The 25,964-nt window shown below is 44.0% G+C and overlaps 1 protein-coding gene across 1 annotated transcript; it reads right to left on the bottom strand.

Moving 5' to 3' along the window:
* Positions 1–390: 390 nt before the first annotated feature.
* Positions 391–23,739, bottom strand: SH3BGR (SH3 domain binding glutamate rich protein). The gene is made up of 7 exons (XM_075263529.1): positions 23,591–23,739; positions 18,925–19,110; positions 13,742–13,822; positions 5,762–5,833; positions 3,345–3,398; positions 1,780–1,899; positions 391–680 (listed from the first exon to the last, which is right to left on the bottom strand). The coding sequence occupies exons 1-6, from the start codon at positions 23,633–23,635 to the stop codon at positions 1,813–1,815; spliced, it is 525 nt and encodes a 174-aa protein (XP_075119630.1). The 5' UTR covers positions 23,636–23,739; the 3' UTR covers positions 391–680; positions 1,780–1,812.
* Positions 23,740–25,964: the final 2,225 nt, after the last annotated feature.

The following is a 25,964-nucleotide window of genomic DNA, read 5'->3' as shown; positions in this document are numbered from 1 at the left end:
GCATACAGTGTGATGGTAGACTTCTTTAGTACAGTATGGTAATATTATTCCTGTATAGAGTGTGACGGTATACTTCATTAGTACAGTATGGTAATGTTATTCCTGTATAGAGTGCGAAGGTATTAGTATGGCAGTATTATTTATATGTATGACCCTTCCTGTGATGATATTAGTGAGAGAAGGCTGATACAGGGCAGGGTTAGGTTAATGGAGAGAAATGAAGGTGAGTGGTCACGGAAAGAAGGAGTGCAGTCTCCCAGCAGCACAGAGCATTTCAGGAGACAACTCTGCTGATCTTGCCAGAAGCAGTCCACTTGTATAGACTAAGAAGTGTCAAGATGTTCTTGGAGAAAGCACAAAAATAATAAAAAAAAATACAAATTTACCAAATTTCCTTAAAAAGAAACACGTTTCATTTCTAACTTTATTACAAATCACATCCCCGATCCCCAGTGTGTAAGAAATCCTGAGGATATCCAGTGCAAAGTTCACCACCGCAAATGACTTGAACCCATGGGAAAACCGCTGGTGGAAATAAGATTAAGGTGCCAGGAAGGGGCGGAGCCGGTCGTCGTCCTAATGGAGAGGCGTTGTGTCAGATTCCGGAAAATTCTTGTAGGAACAAATCGCAGATCAGTGGCCGAGTGCAGTTCATTTGTGTGATATGTATTTTTGGTGGCCTAAGGGGAAAAAAATGTGATTATTTGTTAAATTGTGATAAAGCGGGTGTCAATGGTAGATGGTCTAAGGGTGAGACCGCGCCATGTTTTTGTTGCATCCCTACTGCTTGATGGTCAGGGATATGTGAACCTTGGCAACAAGTTAGGCAGGCCCTTTAAGGCAAGGCGTCCTGCTCTCCATCATGTATATAAATATAAGTATATTATACATATCAGAGAAAATACTGCCATATAGTGTGAAATAATACCTATATACAATGCCCACTCAATACCGCCATTCAGTGCCTAAAAATTACTAACCATATAATGCTTAAAGGAGTTGTCCAGGATATTTTATCATTACAGGAGGCCGGGGAAGGTGAAAAAAAGACCAAAAAAAAATACACACCTGCGGTCCAATCCCTGCTACACACGTCACATTTGATGTCTGCGAGTGACGTCCTGTGTCCTTTCCTTAGGCCGCTGATTGTCCTCAGCAGTCACATGCGGCAGGGACTTTCACCGGAAAAATCCCTGGGTGCTGCAGTGACCAGATAGCGGCCTGGGACACCGGGGACAGGTCAGTATGGGTTTTTTTTTAAATTTTTCTCCTGTGGCCTCCCGCCACAATAATAAAATATTCTAGACAATCCCTTTAAATAATAAATGCGCACAGTATCCCATAATAATGGAATTTTTTTTTTTACAAGTCAGATTTTTTTGTGCAAAAATTACAACATTTCAACTTTTGCTCCCCGCACATTAGTTTCCTGAGGTCAGGCCATTGGACCACATCAGACTTCTCATCAGCGACACCATCATAGACCCCAGGGGATAGGCCTACTTTATGATGAGGGGGCATTTTGTGATAAAGGATTATCAAGACTAGGGTGGAAGTGCCAGTCTTGATAAATGAGCCCTACTGTGCCCACATGGCAATACCATCTATTGCCCAAACGACACCGCCATTCAAACCTCTGATGACCTAACCTTGTTTTTGGTAAAAAATTGTTCCAAGAAAATTTTTTGTCCGGGGGTTCCCAACTGCAGCGTCTGGGATACACTGACAGAGAACAATGCATGATGTAGGTAAGTGATGACGAAGGACTCCAGGCAATACCTGAATAATAGACGAGAGATAGTGCTGTGATCTCTAGGATTCTTCTTCCTCTCCTTCCTCTTCCTCTCCTTCCTCTTCCTCACCTTCTTGTTCGTCATCTGCTTCTGCTTCTGCTTCCTCCTGGAAGAAGAGAGAAATTTATCAGCAATCGTACACGGCCTAGAAGGTGAACCTAAGACTACGGCCAGATTGGATCGGTTGATAGTGGGACATATACCCTGGGTGTCGGGTGTTATGGGTGGTACCAACAAACTATGTTCAGGGGGTATTTGTATACAGGGCTTAGGGGTAAACAGAATCCCAGATACGGGCCCAGATACGATTGTCTAAGACAAGGACCTGTTGGTCTCAGTAGCTTATAAAGGTCAGGCCAAACACTAGTACTGACCGATGTAGCCAAAGCCAACTTGACTGGCGTGGCACATTATAGAGGTATACATAGTATGTATGTCAGTCATGTATATAGAGTCTTATATGTAGCTCAGTCTGACCTTGGGGTGAATTTGCTGGGATGTTGGGTTTCTTATGACTGTATATATTGTACTATTGTGGCTGCGTCTGAATTCTGGCCTAAATGTGATGTGGAGCATTGTGTGGAGAAAACGGTAGACTAGTGCTGTACAGCATTGTCCGGTCACTACAAGACTTTCTCCAGGCAATGTTAGCATTTCCTATCTTCAAGGGGTTGTCCAAGAAATTTTTTTATGTCCTATCCATAGGACAGGCCATTAAATATCTGACTGGTGGGAGGCCAACAGATAGCCCCTGCACAGATCAGCTATTTCTAACATCCATTATATACACTATTAGAGATGAGCGAATAGTGAAATATTCAAAAATTCGAAATTCGAGTAGAGGAGTAGACCTCAATACTCGACTATTCTATCAAATATCGAATCCCATTATAGTCTATGGGAAAAATATGCTCATTTCAGGGAAACCAAAATTCAACCAATTGGAGTCACCAAGTCCACAATGACACCCCAGGAAATGATGCCAACACCTCTGCAATGCAACTGGGACAGCAGGGGAAGCATGCCTGGGGGCATCTAACATGCTCAAGTCCCAGGATTATTATTGCTGCTGCTGCTGCTGCTGATTTAGCCAGCCAATGACTGTATACATTTTTTGTTCCAATTCCTATGTTGTCCTAGTTCCTGTCCCACCTCCCCTGCATAGTTATTGGTGTAAAAAAAAAAGCGCCAGGGAAGGTGGGAGGGGAATCACATTTTTATTGCGTTTACCACATGGTATTCGACCGAGTATGAGTATTTCGAATACTGTAATATTCGATCAAATACCTACTCGATCATCTCTGTACACTATATTGTGGTCAGGCATCATCACTGCAGTACCGGCTCCTGACCACTATACAGGGACACCTACCTTCTTCTGGCTCCGTGCTATGGATAGTATAGGAGTTGGACCCTGTAACACCTGATCCATGCAGGGGACCACTTGTCAGCCCCTTCCAATCAGATAGTTATGGCCTATCCTAATGGTAGAAGTCCTGGTCAGCCCCTATATCTCGTATACCTCTCCTCCTCTTACTGGTCCTGTCTCACCTCCTCAGCCGCTTCTGCTGCTTCTTCTTCTTCTGCTGCAGCTTCTGGCTCTTCCTGAAGAAATGATAAAAGAAGGTGAAAAGGTAAAGTAACCCCAGTAATAGTAAGATGTGTATATAAGGAGTGGTATATAAGTCAGAGTGTGGTATTACAGCTAAGCCCCATTCACTGCAATGCAGCTGAACTGCAATACCAGATACAACCTATGGACAGGTGTGGCGCTGCTTCTGGCAGCCATAGTTTTCCAATTATTTTCTTTTATAGCAACCCTTCAGTATTTTTTTTAGCCTAAGCTTAGCTATGCTGTCACTCATGTCTAGTACCTGTACCTACATCTAGTTCCTATATCCATCTATATTGTGTGTACCTATGTCTATTACGTGTACCTATATCTAGTACCAGTACCCATGTCTATGACTTATATACATGTCTAGTACCTGGGATCATATCTATTATCCATATCCATATCTATTATCTGCAGTCATGTCTATTGCCTGTACCAATATCTAATAACTGTACCTATGTCTATTACCTATATCCATGTCTAGTACATGTGCCCATATCTAGTACCTGTGCTGATATCTAGTACCTGTACCCATGTCTATTATCTATAGCCATATCTAGGAACTGTACTTGTACCCATGTCTAACTTATATCCATGCCTAGTAACTGTAACAATATCTAGTACCTATACCAATATCTATTACCTGTACCATGTCCATTACCTACATCCATGTCTATTACCTGTACCTACCCCCAGCGCCGCACCTCTAATGAGGTGAGGTGAGGCGACCGCCTTGGACGGCCCTCCGGAGGGGGGCGGCAGCCCAGGCGTTTTTTATTTTTTTTTTTTTCCTATGCTAATGCCGGAGAGTGGCCGCTCTTAAAACAACCCAAGCGGCCCCTCTCCTATGCTGACCTCTGCGTCTAAGCGCAGGCGGCGTCATTACGTCGCCTACGCTGATACACAGACGTCTTACTGTGCCGGGACAAGAAGAGGACGCGGCGGGAGCAGCAGTGAGATTGGTAAGTATAAGAACTTTATGTTTGTTTGTTTTATAATAGGCCACTATCTGCTGGAGTATTCCCGCTTCACCTTATACTATAGGCCGCGGAGGGCGGTAGTGAATAGGCTCGGGCCAGGTTCCGATCCCACTACCGCTATTATTATACTTGGGGGTCTGAAAAGATATAATAATCGGAGCCCCAGGGGAGGTGAGAGAACATAATAAACACTGTTACTCACCTCTACGGGATCCGGTGTTACTCCTAGAAGGCTTCGGGCCTATATGGTAATGCCCAAATGTTACGTGGTCTGGGATATTACCATATAGGCCAAAGCCTGTGCTAGCAGTTATAGCCTGTTACTGCTAGCACAGGCTTTGGGCCTGTATAGTACTGCTAGCACAGGCTTTCGGCCTATATGGTAATATCCCAGACCACGTGACGTCTGACACATTACCATACAGGCCCAAAGCCTACTAAGATCAACATCGGATCCCGGAGAGGTGAGTAACAGTGTTTATTATGTTCCCTCACCTCCCCTGGGGCTCCGATTATTATACTTGGGTTCTTAAAAGATCCCTGAGTATAATAATAGTTCATGGGTGTGCAACTGTGGGACATAATAAAGCTTGAAGGATCCACTGTGGCCCCTGTAACCTCTATTATGCCCCACAGCGCCCCCCGCTGTGGGATATATAGGGGTTGGATGCGTGGAGAAGTGAGGAGTCAAAGATGTCTGTGTTTCAAACTTTACAGAGTCAAGTCACAGCTGGAAGAAGTGGTCATGGCGGCCCAACGGGAAGAGACGGGAAATGTCGGAAGACGTCTCCTGTGAGTATTGCTGCACAAAATCTTACCGCTAACATCCCCCCCCCCCCCCCCCGCTCTGTCTGAGGAAGACGATCGAAAGATGAACCCCCCCCCCCAACTTAATACCGGGGGGGGGGGGGGGGTGTCCTTTGATCATCCGCCTCAGGCAGCAGAGAGGCTAGGTTCACCACTGCCTACCTCTAGTACCAGTACCCATGTTTATTACCTACATCTATGTCTGGTACCTGTAACCTATATCTAGTACCTGAAAAATCAGAAAATTGTTCTCATCTCTAAGACCACTCTTGGTATGGACAGGGGCTCCTCCACCCCCTTCGCTCTGCCATTATATAGGAAGCCTCTACTTAGCTAATTCTCATTGGAGGAGTCCACATGATTTATGGAGACTTACTTGCTCCATGGGAAAGACGTATGTAAATTGCTTTCCTCCAGAAGGAATAACAATTGCATTTCTCAAGACATTCCCAGTGTACTCTGCAGTTGTACATCAAGGACCCTGAAGGCAATGTGAGAGTTCGCTCAGTCTCACCAGTAATGGCAAATGCCTTTTATTCGCTGCACTGTATGATTCTGTATCGTACCTGCTTCTCTTCGGATGGGGCAGTGCTCAACTCTTCTTGGTTTTCTTCAATTACAGCAGGGGTGTCACTAAGCTAAACAGCAGAAAATACAGGACAGTCCGTAAAAATCCAGCATTTTGTTCAGCTATATCTGCATCTGGGAAAGCTGGGTGACAGTCGAAATGGCCAACCAATCAGCTCTTAGCACCCTAGCAGTCCTAGATTCCAGAATAGAATAATGTCAGTTTATAAAAGCATGAATAGCTAGGAGATGTAATAGTGGCTATATTTGTTGTCACCCAGCTTTCCCAAGGACAGATATAAATAACAAATACATATTATTATCAGATTTCCTCATTTACATTGTAACATATTGATTTATAGAGAAATGTAAGTCACAGAGCGTTGTCTTTTAACACTTACCTACCCATAGAGAGTTCAAAAAGTTTGGAAATTCCGCCCATAATTACAGACCACACCCACACAGCTAAAAAGAATAACGCCCCTTTAAGCCGTGTCTGTAAGGTGCCCCCCAAATAAACAATGTCAGGAGATGATTAAGCAGAGTGCCGCCCATCATGCAGCCACTAGGGGGAGCTCACTGTATCCAGAAGCATAGAGGCTCCATAGAATTCATACAGAGCAGAGGTAGCAGTGTCAAGCCCAAGAGACCCCCACCCACATAAGAAGACTATTATAAATGGCACATAGTAAGCGGGTTCTGTTCCAGATTTTGCATCTGAATAAACTGAGTACTGCCACTATGATGGCTACCAGCTGCAACATCAGCTGTGAATACGGAATATTCAACTCCCTCCTCCGTCCTCCCGCCCCCCCTCCGACATCACTTATCTCAGCTGACGACTTCGCCTCCTACTTTAAAACTAAAATTGACACCATCAGAGACAGCCTCACCCTACTCCCCCGACAATCCATCCACCCAACTACTCGCTGCTCCCCATCCCTGACCTGTTTCTCCTCCATCACTGATGAAAAACTCTCCTCCCTAATCTCCAAATCCCACCTCACCTCCTGCGCGCTTGACCCGATTCAATCACATCTCATCCCCAAGCTCACTGAAGTTATCACTCCGGCCCTAACCCATCTCTTCAATCTATCCCTAACCAATGGATCCTTCCCCTCTGCCTTCAAACACGCCACTGTCACTCCTATACTTAAGAAACCATCCCACGACCCGTCCTCTGCAGCCAACTATCGTCCCATCTCACTGCTCCCGTACACTTGAGCAACACGTCCACTCCGAACTCTCCTTCTATCTCTCATCCAACCTGCTCTTTGACAGACTTCAGTCAGGCTTCAGACCCCGGCACTCCACTGAAACTGCCCTAACAAAAGTCACCAATGACCTGCTAACCCCCAAAGCCGAGCGCCATTACTCTGTCCTCCTCCTCCTCTCCTCTGCCTTTGACACAGTTGACCACTCCCTGCTGTTAGAAATTCTCTCATCCCTTGGTATCTCAGACCTGGCCCTTTCCTGGATCTCCTCATACCTCTCTGACCGTACATTCAGCGTCTCCCACTCGCACACCACCTCCTCACCTCGCCATCTCTCTGTAGCTGTCCCCCAAGGCTCCGTCCTAGGACCCCTCCTGTTCTCCATTTACACCCTTGGCCTGGGCCAACTCATAGAAACTCATGGTTTCCAGTACCATTGCTATGCCGACGACACCCAAATATACATCTCTGGACCAGACATGACCTCCCTGCTGGCCAGAGTTCCAGATTGTTTAGCGGCCGTAGCCTCCTTCCTCTCCTCCCGCTTTCTCAAACTCAACATGGAGAAAACAGAGTTTATCATCTTCACCCCACCCCGTATGGCCCCTCCACCCGACCCATCTATCAAAGTTAATGGAACCCCACTTACCCCTGTCCCACAGGCCCGAAGCCTTGGGGTAACCCTGGACTCCGACTTATCCTTCAAACCACATATTCAAGCCCTCAACTCCTCCTGCCGCCTCCAGCTCAAGAACATCCATCGAATCTGCTCCTTCCTCACCCCAGAAACTACCAAGATGCTCGTCCAGGCCCTCATAATCTCCCGCCTAGACTACTGCAACACCCTTCTGCATGGACTCCCGGCTAACGCTCTCGCCCCCCTCCAGTTCACCCTAAACTGCGCTGCTCACTTAATCCACCTCACCCCCCGATCTTCATCGGCTGCCCCCCTCTGCCAGTCCCTCCACTGGTTACCCATAGCCCAGCGAATCGAGTTCAAGCTACTAACGCTAACATACATAGCCATCCACAACCTGTCCCCTCCATATATCTCTGACCTAATCTCCCGCTACCTGCCCACACGTAACCTCAGATCCTCCAACGACCTCCTACTCCGCTCTGCCCTCATCCGCTCCTCACACAACCGTCTCCAAGACTTCTCCCGTGCATCCCCCATACTCTGGAACTCCTTACCACGACACATAAGACTGATCCCCACAATCACAGGCTTCAAGAAGGCCCTGAAGACTCACCTATTCAGGAAGGCCTACAACCTCCAATAACACTACTGTCACCACACCGCCATCTGTACAGCCTCCCCCCTCTCCTTCTGTCTCTACCCCTCTCCCCTCATAGATTGTAAGCCCTCGCGGGCAGGGCCCTCTACCCCACTGTGCCAGTCGGTCACTGTTAGTATTATATCTACCTGTATATTCTTTGTATTGTGTGTAACCCCCAAATGTAAAGCACCATGGAATTAATGGTGCTATATAAATAAACAATAATAATAATAATATCATACGTCTCTATCCTCTGTTGCTCTGGATTGCAGACAGCGGCTGGATCGGGAGTGAGGTGAGGACTTATTTGTGCTGCGTTTCTTTATGTATGGCAGCCACTGAGGGGTCATTATACGGTACAGGGGCAAATGGGGAACCATTGAAGGACATAATACTGTTTGGGGAGTAGGCGTGGGGGCATTATAAAGTGTAAAGGGGAAATATACTGTATGGAGGCCACTGAGAGGGCATTATACTATGTGGACACAGCTGAAGGACAGGATACTGTGTATGTCAGACCATTAAGGGGGCATTATACTATGTATGGGTTACTGAGGAGGTATTATATTATATTATATATATATATATATATATATATACTGTATATACTAGCCTCTCCTTGCGACTTCCATCTATATTCAGCAAATTGCTGCCGTCGATGGTTTGCCTGCTTCGGTGTTTCGGCAGCTCTCAAGCTGTCCAGCTGCTGAACTTGTTCCTCGCACCGTGCCTGTGATTGTTCTGGCATCTCAGCTGCTCGCTGGGACGCTATATAATGAGTGTGTTGTTGGTGTTGATGATCCACATGCTCCGGCATTTCGACAGCTGTCAAGCTGGACTGTCGCTGAATGCGTTCCTCGTGCTGTGCCTGGGATTGTTCCAGTTTCTCAGCAGCTCGCTGGGACACCATATAATGAGCATGTTGTTGGTGTTGATGATACGCCTGTTCCAGCGTTTCGGCAGCTCTCAAGTTGGCCTGGCACTGAAGTTGTTCTTTGCACTGTGCCTGTAATTGTTCCGGTATCTCAGCAGCTCGCTGGGACGCCATATAATGAGTGTGTTGTTGGCGTCGATGTTCCCCCTCAGCTCTGCTTGAGGAGAGCTCTGTGACTTCTGACTATCTTCATAGCTCTCATTGTTTGCGACAAATTAGATTTCTTTTTCCAGGCATGTTTAAAATTGACAAATTGCCAATTTGGAATAAAGGTGTTTGCCCATGTGAGTGTGTTAGCACTGCCTGGAGCAGAACAGATAATATGCAAATGTGTGTACAGAGTGGACTGAGGGTTAGCCGAGTGTTTACATATAGAAATAACCGCCCTGGAACCTAAGATAAGCTGCTGCAGGAGCAGTGTAATATAGTATGTGAAAATAAATTCATAACAGTCGCAAAGCCATGTCATTTACTGGGATAAAAAGTAGCCTATATTTTAAACGAGGTTACAAACTATCTATCTGCCAAATTTCATTTAAATCCGTTCAGCCGTATTTGCGTGATTGACTAACAAACATCCAAACTTTCACATTTATAATATTAGTAGGATAGGATAGGATATAGGATTATATACTGCATGGGAGGTGCTGCGGGATTTTGCTGTGTGGCTGTCACTAAAGGGGCATTTTACAGTGCGGGCCACTGAGGAGCATTATACTGTGTGAGGAGCATTGAGGGAGCTTTATACTGGTGGGAGTCACTGAGAGGGCAATATAACATGTGGGCTATTGAGGATCATTATACTGGTGGGAGTCACTATGGCACTTTACTGTATGGAAAGCACAAAGGAGCTGGGGGGGAAGTCGAAAAGGGCACAGGCATTTTTTTTTTATTCTGGCCGAAGTTTTTTGGGGGAGCATAATTGGGGCCCTGTTATTAATGGGCACACTGGTGGAACATTATTACTATGGGAGTATTCTGGGGAGTATTATAAAGCATGCAGGGTCCAGTAAGGGGACATTATATTGTCTGGGGGCCACTGTGGGGGTATTACAATGTGTCAGCTATTAAGGGGTCACTGTTGGAGGGCAATTTGGGACACTAAACTGTGTGGGAAACACAAAGGAACTGAGTGGAGTCAAAGGGGCCATAGGTGAAGTTAGAGACTTAGTTTAAGATAAATGAATTTGCTGCTACACATTGTTGAACCACATCCCAAAACCACCCCCCATCCACTTTGGGGAGCATTATTACTATGGGGGTACAGGTATTAACACGGGTAGAAGTATTATCACTATAGGATAAACTATTTGTGGGGAGCATTATAAAGGGTGCAGGGGTGGAGTGAGGGGGTATTATACTATATGGAGGTACCATTGGAGAGCATTATACTGTGTGAGGGTCACTGCCGGGGCATTATAATGTGTATTGTTTTTGAGGGGTCATTATATTGTGTGGGAAATAGATAGGGACTGGATGAAGTCAAAGAGGTAATAGAAGGGGTTAGAGACTTGGATAAATTTACCATTGCACCTCTTTAAAGCATGCATTATTACTATGGGGTACATTATACTATGGGGGGTAACTAAAGGAACATCATACTATGTTGGGATTGGTTGGGTTGGTGACAAATTCAGGATGGTGTAGCTCTGAGGGTGTATTCACACAGTGAAGCAAAAAAAAAAAACTTGTAGTTTTGGTGCAGATTTTCGACGAGGTTTACAAATTTTACAAATTCAAAAATCACATCAAAAGTGGCACTTTCTCGTTTTTTGCTAAAAATTATTTGGTAGTTTGTCCCTTGTTTCCAGGGGTGTCACAAGTCACTGTCGTCCTATCAGACACCGCAGGTCCCCTTGAGACGTCTTGTGCAGGCCAGGCCTCGATGGGTTAGAGCTGTTTCGGCAACATAATAATAGCAAGGTGGTTTTAATCTTATGGCTAGTCAGTTTACATATAATGGAGTCATAGTCACGTTATCGGGTGTCATGAAAAATTCCAGTTCCTAATTCTGGTGTAATATTCCCATGTAGCCACGTGGGGGCGAGCTTGGTTCTAGATACAACAGACGTGTAGAAGACGGCGAGGTCGTGTATGGTGCACACGCTGTAGTGTGCGGAGGATTCCTGCTGGCCGCTCGCTCTCACCCGCCATGTTTAATCAGTCCTGAAGAGATGGGCCATTTCATACCGTAATGTGACATATTGGTCATGACTGCGGCTAATCAGGGCTAAGCTGATCTGAAGCAGACACATGACAACCGCCATCTGCTCGCACAGATACATGCATATTATATGACATACCGCACTCTGTGCCCAGGCTGTGCCCACGCCTCTGCCATTAGTGAGGCTGCACCCATCATACAGGGTGGTGTGTGCTCAGCCCTGTTTAATAGGATAATGGGAAAGCCGGGAGCGTATACTCACATGTATATACTCAGCATACCGCAGGAAGGGAATCTGCTTACAGGAACATTAAACCTTAAGACAGCAGCTTGCAAATGTGCAGTGTCTAAGGAGATCGGGTGATATCACACATATATGTGGAGGGTCATGAAGGATGTATTAATGGTGTCCTGTGCAACACTGCCTCAATGATGCCTCCACATACTGTAGTGCAGGAATAAGGTCACCACACATATGATATATAGTAACTAAAGTACCCAAATAACACAACATATGGTGGCCAAATTCTATGATATACTACCGAGCGTTCACACGGAGTAAATGCGCGTGTATTTTTGCAAAAATACACATGTAAAAATAAAAAACAAAAGAGACACCGAGCACACTATATAGTGTAGAATGTCTGATAAATTTTGGTGGAAATAACCAGAAGATTTAAAAGGACCAAATGGCCTCTCACCTGATGAGGTTGTGACAATCGCTCACAACTACGTTTGGGGTTTACCGTCAGGTGGAGGAGGCAGCACGTCTGATGGACACCGGCCAAGGCCAGGGAAGATAGAGTTTTCAATGAAATGGAAAGACGGCGCTCTCAGGTCACAATGTGACCTGAGAGCGCCGTCTTTCCATTTCATTGAAAACATGTAAAAATAAGACTCCCATTGACTTCAATGATATTTTTTACACGTGTAAAAATACGCCTGTAAAAATACGCCTGTAAAATGTCATTGAAGTCAATGGGAGTCTTATTTTTACACGTGTATTTTGCAAAAATACACGAGTGTTTACTCCGTGCGAAAGCAAAATGTCCAAATAATACCACCACACAGTGCCCACATAAAACAACCAGAATACGTAATACCACCACACAGTGCCCATATATAGCAACCAGAATAGATAATACCATCACACATTACCCATATATACCAAACTGATTAGATAACATCACACAGTGCCCACGTAAAACAACCAGAATACATAATGCCGCCAGTTAATGTCCATATGTAGCAACCAAAATACATAATACCACCAAACTGTGCCCATATATAACAACCAAAATAAATAACACCACCACACAATGTCCATATAAAACCACCAGAAAACATACCACCGCACAGTGCCTATATATAACAACCAGAATACATAATACTACCACACAGTGCTCCCATAAAATATCAAGAATACATAATACCATCACACAGTGCCAATATATAACAAACTGAATAGATAACATCACAGAGTGAACACATAAAACTACCAAAATACATAATACTACCAAACAGTGCCCACATATAACAACTAAAATAAACAACACCACCACACAGCACCCATATAAAATTACCAGAATACATAATACCACCACACAATGCCCATATATAACAACCAGAATACATAACACCACCACACAGTGCCCATATATAACAACCAGAACACATAATACCACCACACAGTGCCCATATATAACAAACAGAATACATAATACCACAACACAGTGCCCATATATAACAAACAGAATACATAATACCACCACACTCTGCCCACATATATAAATCTGAATATATAAAACCACACAGTGTCCATATATAACAACCAGAATATATATAACCACACAGTGCCCATACATAACAACCGGAATGCATAATAATGCCACACAGTGCCCATGTAAAAGAATAAGAACACATAATACCACCATACAGTTCCTATATTAAAAACAACCAGAATACATAATACCAACACACAGTGCCCATATTAGGTTAAACCAGTTCATAAGACACATGTCCGATTCTTTTATTGTCTTGGAGAAAATCCACCAGCAAAGGTGGTGCCAAGTGTGCATGTGTATGGGGGATTCAGACAGATCGCCGTTGATGGATTGTGAGGTTTATCTGCAGTTTTTGTTATGTTGTAATATATCTATTATTAATGAGTTATTGGTTTGTGTTTATTCAGAATAATGGAGTTTTTGGAGAGTTGATTGGCAGGACCCACTAGAGGGCACTCCGCTCATTCTGAGACAAAAAGTGATATATGGAGAGGAAATCGGTAATTCTTCAATATGAGAATTAATAATAATCCATATAATGAAAAACGAGCGGCCACAATCTCCTATATGGGTACTCGGCTATAGTGTACACGTAGAACATACCTTTGCACTTGCAGGGGGGGCCAGACCCAGGAACACGTAGATCTCATTCCCTTCTTTAGCATCAAAGAAAGACTCAAAGTCCTGAAAAAATAAAATAAATGCTGAAAAACCTTAGGGGCAGATCATGTAATGGGGGGAAGTTATTACCCCATCTAGTTTCCGGGGATACAAGGGTGTCATTGTGGTGCATCTTTGGAGCACACAACCCATTGTTGCACTAAAGGAACACCACGTTGTTCATGCTGCACCTCAGTCACGACTTTTTGTGAAAGTGGGTGGAGTAAGGTGGAGAGAACGGCGTGAAAAATGTATAATAAGTCACACCAGAAAACTGCCATGAGTTAAAGGGAAACTATAATGTCTGACAACTTGTGATTTTCTGGCCGTGTGACTTTATTGACACGTTGTCTCCTTTCTGTGACATCCGGCAGGTTTTACTCTTCCCCTTGTTCCTGTATTGAGCTGTTCCTGCCTCTCACTGGATGTTACTGTGTATGGAGGACGGGGCTTTGTAATATGTAGAGAGAATGAGGGGAAGGGTCAGTTCATACGGTTATATCTCGCACATTATGAAACGTACAAACTTGCTTTTGGTGTCGTATGAAATAGGACAGTGCTACCTACATTGTATCCAGAGATATCACCGGCTGAAAACATGGTCGGGATTAGGATATTTATAAGCAGTTGGATAATATATATCATATAATTTCCTAATCCCAACTGTGTTTTCAGCCGGTGATATCTCTGGATACATTGTAGGTAGCACTGTCCTCTTTCATATGACACCAAAAGCAAGTTTGTACGTTTTCTAATGTGCGAGATATAACCGTAAGAAGTGACCCTTCCCCTCATTCTCTCTACATCAGACCTGAGCAATGTACGGCCCGCGGGCCACATCCAGCCCTCTGACTAGTTCTGTCCGGCCCGCATAGCTTGTGGGATAAAAGTAGATGCTGAATGGGAAGTCAGCTAAAGGACCTGTGATGACGTCATCACAGGTCCTTTAGCTCATTAGGATAGGCTAAGACTCGTTAGTGGGCAGAGCCACACAACACAGTGTTTTTGCTGTTACACAGAAAGAACAAGCTGCTGGGAATGGAGACTGAACGAAGATAAGGAGAGAATAGACAGTATGTGTGAGTAAGAAGAGGGAACTGGGGGCAGATATAGGGGGCAGTTAAACTGAAGGCAGATGGAGGGGGGACATTAAACTAGGGGGCAGATGGAGGGTGACATCAAACTGGGGGCAGCTGGAGAAGCATATTAAACCATGGGGGGTAGCTGGAGGGGGACATGTCTGCCTCTATTTGCCCGCAGTTTAATGTCAGCTACCCCAGTTTAATGTCCCCTCTAGTTTCTGCTAGTTTAAACTGTGGCACCAGCAGAGGGACTTAATACCGCGGGACATTTGGAGGGAAACATTATAATGTGGGGGTGTATAATGTTAGGGTGACTGTAGGATTATACTTTGTGAAGGTACATGGAAAAATGATTGAGAATGGGTGGAGTGAACTGAGAAGTGGGTGGAGCTAAATTTGCTGCACCGCGCATAGCCCTCTAGAACAGTTTCAATTTCTCATGTGGCCCCATGGGAAAATTAATTGCCCACCCCTGCTCTACATATTACAAAGCCCTTCCTCCATACACAGTAACATCCAGTGAGAGGAAGGAACAGCTCAATACAGGAACAAGGGGAAGAGTGAAAACCAGCCGGATGTCACAGAAAGGAGACAACATGTGTTAATAAAGTCACAAGACACTAATATGGCCAGAAAGTCACAAGTTATCCGGAAGTTTAGTTACCCTTTAAATATAAGATCTATGGCAGTTCCTGACATCAATTCTGGCACCTGATTCATTTAGAGGCTAGTCGGGGCCTATGGACACCAGTCTTGATAAATCCCTCCCCAGAGTTCTACCCTTTCAACTTACAATATCTTAAAACATTTCGGCCCATCGTATTTACCGTAAATATATACCGCCATGTATTATAGCTGAAATTGACGCCAGTCCCTGGTTGACGCAAATTTCAACTCTGGCCCTCCAGAGAGGAGAAGTCAGAGCCTCTTAATAATTCTGGCTCATCTCATCTCTAATTGATTAAGACTGATGTTAAACTTAAAGGGGTTGTCCAGGATAAACCGTTTTCTACATGGAGTTCGGGGAAATGCACCATCAAAAAGACACAGATCTGCGAATAGTCACATTGAAATCAATGGAGCACATTTACAGTGTTGGCCAAAAGTATTGGCACCCCTGCAATTCTGTCAGATAATACTCAGTTTCTTCCAGAAAATGATTACAAGCACAAACTCTTTGGTAATATCTTCATTTATTTTGCTTGCAATGAAAAAACACAAATGAGAATGAAAAAAAAGTCAAATCATTGATCATTTTACACAAAACTCCAAAAATGGGCCGGACAGAAGTATTGGCCCCCTCAGCCTAATACTTAGTAGCACAACCTTTAGACACAATAACTGCGCACAACCGCTTCCGGTAACCAGCAATGAGTTTCTTACAAGGCTCTGCTGGAATCTTAGACCATTCTTCTTTGGCAAACTGCTCCAGGTCCCTGAGATGTGAAGGGGGCCTTCTCCAAACTGCCATCAAGAGATCTCTCCCCCTCCCCCACAGGTGTTCTATGGGATTCAGGGCTGGACTCATTGCTGGCCACTTTACAAGTCTCCAGGGCTTTCTCTCACCACCATTTTCTAGTGCTGACCTGAAGTGTGTTTTGGGTCATTGTCCTGCTGGAAGACCCCTGACCTCTGAGGGAGACCCAGCTTTCTCACACTGGACCATACATTATAGTGCAAAATGTGTTAGTAGTCTTCAGACTTCATAATGCCATGCACACAGTCAAACAGTCCAGTGCCAGAGGCAGCAAAGCTACCCCAAAACATCAGGGAACCTCCGCCATGTTTGTCTGCAGGGACCGTCTCCTTTTCTTTGAAGGCCTCTTTTTTTTCCCTGTAAACTCTATGTTGATGCCTTTTCCCAAAAAGCTCTACTTTTGTCTCATCTGACCAGAGAACATTCTTCCAAAACGTTTTTGGCTTTCTCAGGTAAGTTTTGGCAAACTCCAGCCTGGCTTTTTTATGTCTCTGGGTAAGAAGTGGGGTCTTCCTGGGTATCCTACCATACAGTCCCTTTTCATTCAGACGCCAATGGATAGTACAGAGGTTGAGTCAACTTTAATCCATTTCAACTGGCTGCAAGTGTGATTTAGTTATTGCCACCACCTGTTAGGTGCCTCAGGTAAGTAACAGGTGCTGTTAATTACACAAATTAGAGAAGCATCACATGATTTTTCAAATAGTGTCAATACCTTTGTCCACCCCCTTTTTTATGTTTGCTGTGGAATTATATCCAATTTGGCTTTTTGACATTTCTTTTTGTGGTTTTCCATTGAAGACAAATTAAATGAAGATAATAATACCAAAGAATTTGTGACTACAATCATTTTCTGGAAGAGAATGAGTATTATCTGACAGAATTGCAGGGGTGCCAATACTTTTGGCCAACACTGTATTAAGACCGGTGTGTCGTATGTCAGTTTTGTAATGGGGAATGAGGAGTGGGCGGTAACACTGCATGACAAACAGTTCACAGAGACCCCACCCCCACAAAAAAAACACAGTGTTACCGTCCACTTGGCTATTAAACCATAATTTACATCAAGAGTAAAAGGGCTTATATCTGTGGAATGGCTGAACAGATTTGGATATACATAATGCCAAATTGCTCAGGGGGTCAGCGCTGATCAGATGATGCAGGTCATTTTTGGTTTTCCAGCCATGATATCAAGGCTGTTGAAGCTAATCATTCTCCTCGGTTGTCACGTGTGGTAGTCAGGTATGTCAATGATACAAAGCGCAAAGACGTACCGTAATACACCTGACCTCTGGGGAGAACCAGAACTGACTACTGACACCCAGAACAGGGGAGATACAACTGGAACTCCAGAGCTAAGGAAAAGTGAATATGACTTCTTTTTTTAACTGTAAGGCCGAGGTCCTACATATAGCAAATCCCATTCACACATTGCAGAGGCAGCGATTTCCAAATGCTGCGAATTCTAAAATCATCATGGTTTTGGAAATCGCAGCATGTCAGTAATACGTACAGAAACGCTGGTGGTTTCCATATAAGAAAAACTGAAGTAGAAATTCCATAGAGGAAACCTTTCTGTGAAAAATGCTGATGGAAAAACTGGTAAGCATTTCTGCAGCATTTTTGGTTTTTTTTCAAAGCACTTTTTCACTGTCACCCATAGGGCCTTAGCCTAAAGGGGTCTTTCTATCTCAGAGTTTCACCTTTTCTCCTGTCTCCTCTCCCCTCCACTTCCTGGCTTCAATGATAAATTGTAGGTCAGGCTTAGACTATGTGATGCAGGCAGCAGCCCAATAGAGGAAAGTCAGGAGGTTGGGATAGTAGTTGCTGTGGCAGGGTTCTCTACTCAACCTTCCAGCGTTCCTCTTGGCTGGTGCCGTGTAGAGGGGACCTGCAGCCCCCTATTACTTTGCAGAGCTGTCAGACTTCTCCATTAGCTGTTGTTCACAGTGAAGAGAAGAGAATAGAGGTGTCCGGAAGCATGGACTGATCAAAAGCCCAGCCACTGCAGCTCAATAGCAGAAGTGGTCTGAAACCTAGGCAACCAGCTGTGAACACTGAGGAGACATATTTAGCTGTATCTATCAAATGGCACAAGATAGATACAGTGATGTATTAGGTAAAACAGTTCAGGAAAGCTACAAGTTTAGATATGATCCTAGAGGTGGTAAGACCCCTTTAACCTATAGTTACACTTATAGGACACCTAAGACTTCTGGGCCTGCACCACATCAAGTTATACCCCTGATAATCTATTTGAGAGTTGCCATAAGTTGCCTCTTTGTTGTGTTGTATAAGTTGTCAGCCACCTCCGTAGATAACATGGATCTGAGGTCCACCTTCCATCTATACAGGAGATGTGAGGTCCACTTATAATGACCTCGTAATCCTTGGAGTTATCATATACACATGGCCATGGCCACCTAGGACATATCGGTAAGATCTTATAGGTTATAACATTCTATAAGCAATGATAGCGCCAAAGTCACCTCTAAATCGGCTTGTCTTCTGATGTTTTGGTGAGCACATTATTACGGTAGACCCTCCAGAGGGCCAACTTTACCTACCCCACAATACTGCTCCTCATTGAAGATCTGGGGAGGAAGTGGGATTCCGTTCTTGGGCTTTTTTTCTCCCGGCACGTTGTCCCTCATCCACTGCCGGTTGTCATCATTACAGGCGATATCTTTTTCCTCGAAGTCAATTCTGTTGGCCTCCAGAAAGCCCACCACTTCTTGCTGCTTCTTTTTGATCTGTATATGGGACAACAAAAACTTGTAATTTGTGAGGAAGAATAAGACAATAAGATATTTTCAGTGTGGGTGGGCATCACATCTCGAGGCATCTTATTCCTGGGAGCTGCACTGTCCTGGTACAGCTGATCAGCGGAGGTCCTGGCTGTCAGACCCACGCCCATGTAATAGTGATAGGCCATTGGTATTACAGGTGAATTACCGTGAATCTACAGACAGATCTATAAAGCTGTTAGGTGGCCATAATTCACTTGTGTGACACTAGCCCAAACCTGAGACTTATTGTTTTGCTCATCCAGAGCAAGAAAAGACTTAAAGGGAATGTGTCAACAAACATGGTCTATGTTTTTTTGAAAAATAAAAAGTAAACTATCCTGCAATTTTCACTCTGTCCACTCAAGCCTAAGTTCACACTAGCATCGAGCAGTCTATTGTTCTGGCCCAATGGAGGACCCCAAAAGCAGACCACAACAATTGCCATTACATACAAAGACTGACAGACCCCGTTGACTATCATGGAGTCTATTGGGTGTCATTTTAAAACTAAAAACTATCTGTACAGGAGTTTTTCTTCCACCATTTTCAGGCATACATTACAATGGACTCCGGGGCAAATGTGAACATAGCCTTACACTGGCCTTTTTTGTAGTGGTGTTTATTGCAGCAGTGATCTCACTTACATCCCAAACAGGGCAGACAGGTTTACAATACAAGATAACACCTTTAGGGAGCCTGCATACGGAGTTTACGCTCGCTCATTCTGAACGTAAAACTCGTTCAGAGTGAGCGGTGTAAAAAACAGATCCCATTGACTGGAATGGGTGACGGCATACGTGCGCTCCCCATTCAAATCAATGGGTGGATTTTTTACCTATTGCTTTCAATGTGATACGCGCGTATGCCGGCAGCCATTGCCGTCAATGGGATCTGTTTTTACGCCGCTCACTCTGAACGAGTTTTACGTTCAGAATGAGCGAGCGTAAACATCATGTGCAGGATCCCTTACAGATAACACACATAGTGACCCAGCATTACATCACTACTGACAATAGATGATGTCACAGCTTATCTCCACCCCCTCCCTGCACTGAGCATGTCTAGAAAACCCTCCTTCAATGAGTCGACTCCTATGGCCATAACTGTGCTGTAAAGCAGATCACTAAATGCTGTTAACAGAGCAGTGGAGACGCTCAGACAAGATGGCCGCCCCCATAACCATGGACAGAAAATAGAATAAAAAATCTACAGTCAGAAAATAAAACAAGTTAGAAAAAAAGCCATAGACTTCATCTGCTTTTAATAAAAAAATAAAACAAATTGGATGAAAACATCAGTTTTTCACAGTCATTTTCCATCCGTGTCACACGTTTTCAGCCTTGTGACCATATATAATATCCATTTGTCATCTGTTTTTAACTATCCATTTAAAAAAAAAAACAAAAAAAAAAACGGATGAACTTCATTGGGCTGTATTCACACTGAGTAACGCTGGCGTTTTTTGTGCTTATTTTTGCACATAGCGCCGCATTAACGCCGCGTAGCGCCGCGTTATCGGCGCATGTACGCCGCGTTATCGCCGCGCTATTTTGCGGTGGCGTTGCCCGGCGTTAACGCGGCGTATACGCGGCGCTACGCGGCGTTAACGAGGCGCTATGTGCAAAAATAAGCACAAAAAACGCCAGCGTTACTCAGTGTGAATACAGCCTTGGTCTTATTTTGTTGTATATAGTTTTGCTTTTAGGGCTCGTTCACACAGAGTTACGTCCCGCGAGATTTGGCACGTGTACGCCGCGTGACCCTTTGCGTGCCGTACACGCTCCCATTGATTTCAATGGCAGCGGGGATCGTATGCGCCGCGTTAGTTTGCGGCCGTGCATTTATTCACGGCCACAAACTAGCGCGGCGCATACGATCCCCACTCCCATTGAAATCAATGGGAGCGTGTACGGCACGCAAAGGGTCACGCGGCGTACACGTGCCAAATCTCGCGGGACGTAACTCCGTGTGAACGAGCCCTTAGACTAAGGGCCCCTTCACACGGTGTAAGCACGCCGCTCATTTAGACACATATATACGTGTTCGAGCGCGGCGCTTCAAAACAGAGCCCGTTGATTTCAATGGGAAGCCCGGGTATATGCCGATATACGCGCGCTTCCCATTGAAATCAATGGGCTCTGTTTTGAAGCGCCGCGCTCGGATACGTGTCTAAATGAGCGGAGCGCTTACGCCGTGTGAAGGGGCCCTAAGGCCCCATGTAGTGGATGCAGCCAAAAAGCGATTTTCACAGAAAGTCCACAGACTAGATCCATCAAATGGCTAAGAATGTCCTATTGTTGATGATTGTTATTCACAGACCATTAAAAATAAGAATGTGTGAATACACCCATATTTTCATTGTACTGAAAATAGCGGTAAAACGGCCTAACATTTGAGGCCTAACACAGGCAAAGTGACGGAAGAAACGGGCCAAGGAGTTCATCATGTTCATTCCCCCTACATAGCCACTTTATTTCAAAAACAGTGCCACACCTGTCCAAAGGTTGTGTCTGGTACTGCAGCTAAGGGCTCGTTCACATCTGCGCCCGGTCTCCGTTCTGCAGGTTTCCGTTTCCTGCACAAAACAGAGGCAGGAGACAGAAACCTGCAGGACTCTCTCACCCATTCATTTGAATGGGTGAGAAAGCTGTCCAGCCATGAGCGCCGGTGAGCGTTTTATGCTCTCCGCCGTGAAACTATTTTTTTAAATCTGGACACAGAGTCGGCCATGCAGTACTCTGTGTCTGGATTTTAAAAAACGGTTTTGCGGCGGAGAGCATGAAATACTCACCGCCGCTCACGGCCAGACCCGGTCTGTGGTTTCCGTCTTCTTGCATGCAGAAGACGGAAACCACAGAACGGAGTGCCAAATGCAGGTGTGAACCTAGCGTCAGCCCCATTTATTTCAATGAAGCTGAGCTGCAATACCAGACACCACAGGCCATATATATGAAGCCTGGCATATTGAATGGCAGTCTTCATAACACAGTCTCCTCATATATAAGTAGGCGCAGTCCTCTTTATAAATGCATCAGCTCCTTTGCTGGGCCATGTGCTTTCACGAAAGTGGCGTGTGGGGGGGGGGGGGGGGGTGCGAAACTGCCATTCCCCCCACCCCCTTCCCGAGGTTTGTGACTTTTTAACCCCAATTATTTGGTGCAAACTAAATAATGAATGGCCCGACCTGTTTCAGACAGAAAGTGTCCCTATCCTGGACTTCATAGCAGTGGTGGGTAACTTGCTAGGGCTCATGGGAAATGTTTTTAAGTTGTCAAAAATTCCACCCAGTGAGATTTTTTTTATCTTTTCTTTCGAACAAGTTGTCTGGAAGTTTCCAAGCATTCCTTCAATATCTCCGGCAGCGCGACAAGAACTGTCTTTGAGTAGTTGATACCTACTAGGCTCAAATTCATCAGAGATCAGCTGTCAAGCAGGGATATATAAGGAAACAGCGGCCCTTCCCCCATGCGGCCTCCCTGTGTCGCCCTCCCTTGTGCTCTCGCTTTCCTCAAAGAGTCATTTACAACTCTGGGCTTTTCCGCACATTTTACAGTGAATTTTCCGATTATGCCCCAAAAATACACCCGATCCATGTTATATAGAGGGACATTATCCTATTATCCAGCACCCTGGGGAACTTGATCCCACTATGGATTGTATTACATACAGGAGATACATGATCTGCAAACTGAAGTGACCAGAAGGCCAAGTTCTTGCACTTTAGTTATTACATAGGTTTTGGTATTTGAGTGTTTTTATGTTTTTTTTAATACTGTAGCTGGAATTAGATCGAAGTGCCGTGGTGTAAAAAAAAAATAATAATAATTTTTTAATTTTTTTTAAGAACTGGGCTGATTTTTTTATTTTTGTAATTTATTGTGAGATACAGGCGGAATTGTGACAAAACATAACAAAAAAAAATTTCATGAATGTACATTTTTACCAGAATAAAAAGATGTGACACCAAATCATTAAAAAAAAAACAAAAAAAAACCATGAAACTAATTTGTTTTTGGATTTTTTACAAATTTCAAAAATGTAAATAAACCAAATTCTTAAAATTATTTTTGTTGTACATTTGTAGATTTCATTCCTAAAATGAAAATGTGAAAAACAATAAAATTTACAGATTCTTTTGGCTTAAGTATTTTTTTTTTATTTATGTTTTGAGTTCCGTAAAAAATTAAAATGTCTTTAGCAATTTATCAGCCTTTTGCATAATTTTTTTTATTTTTTGATTTAACTTTTATTCTTTTTTGTATTTTATTTTTTTCCCTACCATCGCTTTATTATATTATAATTATTGTTTTATACAGTTTTCTCAAATCCTTTTAGATTGTTTTTGCTGTGTATTATTCATAAATAGAACTTTTAGACCAAAACTACGCAGAAAATATTTTTAAAAATTCAAGCAAGGAATCTTAACAATGGTGTCCAGACTTACCGCAGTTGATCCGGCAACAGTGGCGACGAATACCTTGATGACCATTTTGACTGTAGGTTTCTGAGAACCCTGTTAATACGTAACAAGGATCCCGAGTGTCTTTCCCAGACAGAATCCCAGTGCAGTGTGTGTAAACCGAACCCGCAGCAGCTCTCCAGCCTGTACACATTGCAACCTGATCATTGGCCCGGGGATATTTTGGGAGCGATTGGTTCTCACAGGGCATCTGTTGTGTGGGCAGGCTAGCAACTGCGTCTTATCAGGTTAGGTTGGCCCCTGTCCCTAAAAGGTAAGGTAAGACAATACACCAATCAGAAAGTTCTTGAAGTCTACAATACATTTATGATTCCCTGCGCTTTGTAAGTGAATTATAAGAAAAATATTAAAATTTGCATGAAGTGGAAAATTCATTCACTGGCGAGAGTTACCTTTAATTCAATGAATACTGAGGCTACTGTACACTGATATAATAGAACTGCATGAATGGCATAGACAAAGTGATGTCACAGTACAGGGATAATACACACGGTGATGTCACAGTACAGGGATAATACACACGGTGATGTCACAGTACGGGGATAATACACACGGTGATGTCACAGTACGGGGATAATACACACGGTGATGTCACAGTACAGGGATAATACACACGGTGATGTCACAGTACAGAGATACTACACACAGTGATGTCACAGTACAGGAATAATACACACAGTGATGTCACAGTACAGGGATAATACACACAGTGATGTCACAGTACAGGGATAATATACAAGGTGATGTCACAGTACAGGGATAATACACACAGTGATGTCACAGTACAGGGATAATATACAAGGTGATGTCACAGTACAGGGATAATACACACAGTGATGTCACAGTACAGGATAATACACACAGTGATGTCACAGTACAGGATAATACACACAGTGATGTCACAGTACAGGGATAATACACACAGTGATGTCACAGTACAGGGATAATACACACAGTGATGTCACAGTACAGAGATAATACACAGTGACATCACAGTACAGGATAATACCATCAGTGACGTCACAGTACAGAGATAATACACACAGTGATGTCACAGTACAGAGATAATACACACAGTGATGTCACAGTACAGGGATAATACACACAGTGATGTCACAGTACAGAGATAATACACACAGTGATGTCACAGTACAGGGATAATACACACAGTGATGTCACAGTACAGAGATAATACACACAGTGATGTCACAGTACAGGGATAATACACACAGTGATGTCACAGTACAGAGATAATACACACAGTGATGTCACAGTACAGAGATAATACACACAGTGATGTCACAGTACAGGGATAATACACACAGTGATGTCACAGTACAGGGATAATACACACAGTGATGTCACAGTACAGGGGAAGAGTTGCAAACACGGAGATATCACAGAAGCCAATTATGAAGATACTGTACATATACCTGCCCTAAGTATTAATCCACAACTAGGCTAGATACAAGATGTATTTATTGGTGGGTATGGAGATTAAGATGTTTTGTAGCCCTGACTGTCAGTACACAGGAGCACCACAGGCCTCACCATGGATTATTTTAGGTATTACTTTCGCGGTTCATTTTGGTCGTCTGACTACATACAGAGTTTGCCAAATCTGAATATGTTTACTTCAGTGCTAGGCAACCTATAGACGTCCAGCTCTTGTAGACCTACAAGTCCCAGCATGCCCTGCTAGCCAATACATGATTAAAAATAGCTTTATAGGCACACACAGGTCCGGTAGATTCGGTGTAACCCTGCGTCAAAGCAGTGTCCAGGTCAGGGGCACTTTTCTTAAGAATTTGTCTGACTCCTTTTGTGGTTTGCCTGCACCTCATACAAGCAGGTGAGTGCAATAAGAATGCTGAATATTGCACTAGTCCAGGAGGGCAGTAATGGGCAAGCTTATCATCAACTTTGTAATGGAGAGGACTGTAAGTGCTGCAAGACTGTCGCAATATCTGCACATGTAAAGAAGCAGCATTTCTGTGCCATGGAACACATGGTGGCCATAGATTGGCCATTTGGGCATTCAGGACTACCAAAGGGCTTAGAGACAGAGACCACCCCAGCAGAGGCATGACTTCAAGTTCCCGGACCACGCTGCATAACCCATAATGGGGCCCCTACCTATCAAGTATCATTTAGGAATGTGTTATATATATTTTTGGAAGAGCGAGTTTTGGGGTCAACACCCCTGCACCTCAGCATATGGGTGTGGTATATGCAAATATAGCCAAAAATGGTTATTTCGTGGTGTCTTGTGGGTGGGGTTTAAAGATGTTCCATAAACGTAGATTCAGATGTTGGGAGGAAGATCTCAGAGCTGTAA

Source organism: Leptodactylus fuscus, chromosome 2 (genome assembly GCF_031893055.1).
Source record: "Leptodactylus fuscus isolate aLepFus1 chromosome 2, aLepFus1.hap2, whole genome shotgun sequence".
Classification (NCBI taxonomy): Eukaryota; Metazoa; Chordata; class Amphibia; order Anura; family Leptodactylidae; genus Leptodactylus; species Leptodactylus fuscus.
The sequence above is the reverse complement of the archived record's forward strand: the minus strand, read 5'-3'. Positions and strand labels throughout refer to the sequence as shown.

Bases quoted from the DNA above. Each gene is read 5' to 3' on its own strand.
- SH3BGR (XM_075263529.1), bottom strand. From the start codon at position 23,635: ATGGTCATCAAGGTATTCGTCGCCACTGTTGCCGGATCAACTGCG. The intron at 3,399-5,761 runs GTACGATACAGA...TCATTTCTTCAG, and splicing joins CCCCATCCGAAGAGAAGCAG to GAAGAGCCAGAAGCTGCAGC. The intron at 1,900-3,344 runs GTGAGACAGGAC...CTCTTCTTCCAG, and splicing joins CAGCAGAAGCGGCTGAGGAG to GAGGAAGCAGAAGCAGAAGC.